We start from the raw sequence: 6,000 nt of genomic DNA, 5'->3' as shown, positions 1-6,000 counted from the left end.
GAAAATAAAACCTATCCCTCTTGCATCTCTGTTCTAGTTCAGATATTTTTAAGCACTCAATGCACATGTCTGGCAAACTGAGAGCACCAGGGGCGCATCATCTTTTACGGAATTTTAATACGATCTCGATCTGAATAATAAACAGACCAATTTGAATCGATTATGTATCTATAAGTATCTAAGAGTGTGCAGGAAATTATATTTGGTTTTGGTGCCCGCTGTTTTTGTTGACAGCTAACAGTTTACCAACTCCGAGCTTCCAGGTATAAACATAACTAAATTTAGTTTATCTATTTCATTTTTCATTCAACAAAAGTAAAAAATAATAGATACAATACTCATATGAACAACGCTAAAAAAAAAAGAAAACATAAAACGCTGTAAATAACATCATCACCACCGAAAGAATACTGTACGCACGAAGATCAGGAAATGGCGAACGTCATACGTTGACCTGCAATTATCAATATGGCCTCTTGTTTGACTCCGGTCCATTTAATTCTGAAGGGGCGTAATGGAAAGAAAACGACAATTACATAAACTCAGTGGCAACATAATCGTTAAAAGAATGGCCAATGCAAGTAAGGCACCATTTAATGTTTCGCCACTTGGAAGCAAATCGCGTGATCTGAAGAATGAGAGTTGGTCTGAATTGGAATCAAATTTTCCGGAAAGACACTGTGGCTACAATATCCTCGACGGTGTATGTCTGTAAACAGAAAAAAAGATGAAATATAAGGTTTGTATCAAGGTATCGGATGATGAAGACACTGTAATGAATAATAACGATGTGATGGTCGATCACCATTATTATATCTGGCTCATCTTACATATTCTGTGCTACAGAAAATGAACTTATTAATAATTAAATGCGACATAAATTCCGATGTACTTATTACTGAACTTTTTTTCTACAAAAGTATGCCATTGATATACATATACGTTAAAAAATACAAAATTTAAGATACAAAATTCAAGATTAAAGATAGCAGAAATGAGAAGAGGAAAGACAAAATAGAATTCCGAAGGAATACAAAGACAAGACTTCATAGAAGTTCCATTTATTCAAAATAAAATGTAAAGTACAGTCAAAATTTGTTATTTCGATCTAGATGAGACTGTTTAAAAACTTCGAGATATCCAAGAAATCAAGATATCGAGGATAAACTATTTAAAAAGTAAGTGGTTGGGACTTTCAAATAACTTCGACATATCCATTGTATTCGAGATATCAGTGTACGAGATATCTAAGTTATACTTGGTACGATGTTGATCAATTCAAACAGCAAGAGCGTCTATTTACATCTAAAATGAGGTGTAATCGGCATCAAGATAAATCGTCATCCTTCACTTTCTACATTTTGGTTTATTGGTTATGTAGGGAATTTCGATTTTTTTATCATTTTTTTCTCTATAAATCCATTTTTATTTTATGCACTGAGCTTGACACGTGTTAACAGATTAAGAAACTTGCTCCCATCAATACCAGAACCCCGTCTGGCGTGATTTGTGATGCCTCCACTGTCGCTATCATATAAATGCAAAGCTGCAAAAATGTATACCATGCGCTTAAATTTTGGTACGATAGACTTGTGAACTGTTGAGCATCAATCAAACGCCACGTGGTCGTTACCGGAAGTAGCCAATACACAGAAATACGCGTGTCTTATATGTTCTATTTACACAAGAGTATTTTATTTACAAATCATATATACATCTATCAGATAAAAGTCTTTGGGTTTTGGAATTCCGAGCGCGGTCAATTCTTTGATGTTGTTGGCTCAGTTTTGGGAAGCCTGGGTATAACCCATCATATCGCGTGTTTACGGACACTGCTTGTGTTTAGTTTGTACCGAACTCTTAAATCATGTGCCCGGGGGAGGGGGGGGGGGGGTCTTCAACACCAGAAATTGAATGAGTTCAATACAGTCATAAACATCTTGATTACAAAACTTACTGATCAATGAACCATGCACGACATTAAATTATATTATATACCTCAGAAGCAACCTTGGTATATCGCACATGCTAGCTGATTCGTTACTGATGTAAGCGTTTTATCTAAGCTGAATCAATTTGTCTCATACAGAATTATAACGCGTTCATTTTGTGCGTTTTATTTTACCTTATATCTTGCCCGAAGCAGTTTACATCATATAATCGCGCTCGTGATCGTCCTTTCTCTTTCATTTTGATTGCATTTTATGTTCTATTTATACTTGGAATAATTTCTCAAATTCAACTTTTCCTTTAAAGCAAAATCTACTTTTAATAATAACATTGTACTGGAATATTGTTGAAGTTGACGAAATTTTACTGAGTTTTAACTACAAATAAAACTTTTATTGAATTATTTTTGAACCATAAATTGAACTTTCATTAAAGGGCATACGACATAAAACTACAATTTTATAGTCGAAGGGTTTCGAACTTGCAAAATCACTTGCTTTGCTCTTACTCACTGTGATATTGACTGTTAAACAAAAATGATAATAAAAACTGAGGAACCACATTACAATATAAAAGACTAATTTTTTAACATGTAAACGTCACAAAATGGAGAATCCTGGGCCATTCTTTACCTGGGTGAGCTTATCCCCGGCGACCTCTCGCGTCAATGTGTTGGGCTTCCCCTTGTCGTCCGCCGGTACATTGTTTATCAGGATTTTACCGTCACTGAAGGACATTGTAGACTGACAATAAATTAAAACAATTCAGAAACCTCAGTATGGTAAATTTTAAAAACAAATCATATTTTACAATTAAATTAAACAAGCTAAAGTTAGGTTGGAAAAGGAGTTGAACAATGTGTATCATGAATACAGAACACTTTGTATAACTAGCAGCTGTATCATGTATACAGAACAATTTGTATGATCCCGATCCATCCGTATTTGAGAACATAAATTTGATGTAGTCAATTACAAATAACTTCATTGAAGCATTTAAAAGATATCTTGTTCATTTGTCTAGAATGATTGTTTTGAATTTATTCGAGCTAATAATATCGTTTGATTGAGAAAAATACCCAAAGGTTAAATCAATTAGGTACAAAGGTACAGTTTACACCAATCAATGCATTAATCTTGTCTGTATGATCTGTTTTCCTTGATTCAGATCCGGTGCTAACCCTGACCTAGGTTCTGGGTGTTAGATGTTACCTTGTACTTCCGGTCGTGTTCCACGATGTCGGTTTCCTCCCCTAGTTTGTGCCGGGAGTGAAGGTCTTTGATCGGGGTTTTCCTGGTGACGACCACCTCGTCACCTTGCACCTCGATCACCATTGTAGGTTTCATGGCTGACGCCATTTTCTTCATCAGGAATCCTACACCTTTAATCAGAATGTAAATAATGTAAGGCGGTACGACATGAAGGTCACGTTGTGCATTCATAATAATTCAAATTGTCAAGGTCTCGGGTCGCTGTGTGCGGAACAGCTAGGGGGCGGACAGCGATGATAGGTATCAGTATAGAACACACACTCTGCTCTCTCTGACATGTGTACCGACTGTAGTCAGTCAGACAGAAACGTGTGTCTGTCTTTGCCCACTATTCTGTATCTGTAATATGGCAGTGACGTCAAAACAAAATGTGTAATGAAAAATATATTGGTCGTCCGTTTGTTTGTCGGGGTTTGTCTCTCTGTCCGCATAGTTCTCTGTCTATTTGTCTGTCTGACTGTCTGGTTTCTGGTTGTCATTCCATCTGTCTGGTTGTCTGTCTTTTTGTGTGTCTTCGTCCGTCTGTCTATCCATCTGACTGCGTCTGTTATCGAGATCGCTTTGTTTGCTGTACAATTCTTTATTTGTCTGCCTGTTGTCCGAATGTACTTTAATTTTGATTTTGATTTCATTAGTTACACTTTTTTATTCATACATTGGGCATCATTAATAATGCTAATTTCACATCATTACGAGGTCACATGTCCTCTCGTCTGGTTTAAAATTACACTAATATTTACATAATTATACTCATTAATGCCAAGAATTACATGTATATGCTGAGCAATTTTTTTTTACGGTTTCAATTTGATAAACACATGCTCCCGGGAACCCAGAAATATGACAGTTAAATTAATCTACAACATGCCCAGGCACTGATATCGAAGCTATGTGGCCTCGACCAGCGTTATTAATGACAAATGAAGTGATGTCAAGGGGTCCCGAGTAAAAATAAACACTGGTTATATCGGGGAGGGTGAATGCGTCCCGGAGAATGCGGCCTGGCAAATAAGACGACTCCCGGCCTTTGTCAGAAGATCGTTCCTTGTTCCTTCTGTCAGTCTACAGACAACGCTAAGTTCAATGTACTGTTTGTACAAGATCGTCTAAGGAAATCAAAATCAATAATCTTTTATGCATCATATTTGTCATTAGGCAGGGTGTATCCATTTTCAATAAGAAAGAAGTACGAACATGTTTCAATTATTTCAGTATGTTTTACACACATCATAAAACCCCGTGTCTGTCACAGAGTGTGTAATTTACGGGTTGCGTAGACACGACATTTAAATTAATCTATAAAAGTTATAAAATGAATAAAATCGACCATTTTATGTGTATACTTTTATATCGTACACGATCTCTACAGAGTTATGAATTCCTTTTTAGGCGTACACCTCACAAGCCGGTAGATCCTGGTGATGGCGTTATACAGATATATATGGTTTTTATTTTCCTCAATCCTTTCACCGAGACTTTAAATAAACAAGCCCGCTGTTTAAATCATTAAGCTTACGTCAGAGTAATTAGACAGAATGCAATGAATGTGTTAATTTCATTCTTATTTATTTTAGGATTGCTAATTAATCTGGTTCATGATTACAAGCAACAAAGGTATTTGCAAAGAATTTGACTTTTATTAGACTGATTATACAAAATAAAAAAAAAAATTAAAGAAGGATGACGTTTTAATGCTTGAGAAAATTCAGAATTTTTTTATATTAGGAAATTTAAAAGAAAAAATGTAGATTTTCGATTTCTTTCATAAATTTGTTTTCTCCATAAAATTTTACAAAAAAATATAATATATCTCACCCATTGCTTCGAGATATTTAGCAATATTTTCCTCGGATTCCATTTTCCAAGTTCCACCGAATTTTTCGCTCAGTTCTTGAAGAGCCATAATGTTTGAAGAAAGATTATCACACTGCACAATTAAAAAAAAAGCCAAACAATGCGGTCAGTTTCCCTTCTGGCATGCGCGGCCGGCAGGGGACAGTCGGTACTTCCGGTGAAACGCGCACCTGTTTGCCGAGAAGAGCGAGCGAGAGTGTGGTTATCTCCGGCGTCAGTAGGGAGAGAGGAGGGCTGGCTCTGTTATAGCTCCAGCTACAGCGCCGTCCTCTATATCATCAAGTTGACATCACTACCAGTTTCTCCTTAACTTCTGAGAGTAACAGGTAAATCAGCTTACCTGTTAGGCAGCGCGCACTGTAACGGCAGAACTTACCTTTAACGATTGCGGCTGATAAAGAAATAAATGTGATTTATGTAGAGTTTTTTTGCTGTCTAATGAATTACAAAAGAGCAATGTTTTTTGAAGTCATTGCCTTACTCTCGATGATTTTACTTTTGTTATACGTGACCGGATATAAGAAGTAACAAAAACTGCAGTTTTCTTCTATAAATGTATAAAAATAAATATATATAGAATATATCAATATTCTATAGATAAGATGGAAATTAATGGTCTGAATTCCATGTGGGTCAATGTGCATCGTTTATATTGTCACAGTGATGAATAGATTGCCAATCTGCAGAAGGAATGCATTGAATCTCAAGAATGAAAAATGAGGGAAAAATAAAACAGGAGAATGAGATTTATACGTTCTAATCAAGTTAATCGGTGTGAAATGGATAATGATAAATTGTGTCATAACTGCAAGAAAAATATTTCAAAAAAATGTTTTTTAAAGCGTTCCTCATGATAGACTGATTCTGTACTTTCCCTGTAAGGTGGCGTGACCGCATTCCTCTCCTCATTGTCGCCCTGGATTGG

General features: G+C 36.0%; 1 protein-coding gene across 1 annotated transcript; it reads right to left on the bottom strand.

The window, feature by feature from the left end:
- Positions 1 to 280: 280 nt before the first annotated feature.
- Positions 281 to 5,444, bottom strand: LOC128186587 (fatty acid-binding protein, heart-like). Its single transcript, XM_052856416.1, has 4 exons — positions 5,037 to 5,444; positions 3,162 to 3,331; positions 2,583 to 2,693; positions 281 to 709 (listed from the first exon to the last, which is right to left on the bottom strand). Exons 1-4 carry the CDS (start codon positions 5,122 to 5,124, stop codon positions 659 to 661), a joined length of 420 nt encoding a protein of 139 aa, XP_052712376.1. The 5' UTR covers positions 5,125 to 5,444; the 3' UTR covers positions 281 to 658.
- Between the last annotated feature and the right edge of the window lie 556 nt (positions 5,445 to 6,000).

The sequence above is a fragment of the Crassostrea angulata genome, chromosome 6, assembly GCF_025612915.1.
Source record: "Crassostrea angulata isolate pt1a10 chromosome 6, ASM2561291v2, whole genome shotgun sequence".
Lineage (NCBI taxonomy): Eukaryota > Metazoa > Mollusca > Bivalvia > Ostreida > Ostreidae > Magallana > Magallana angulata.
This window is presented reverse-complemented; position numbering and strand designations above follow the sequence as displayed.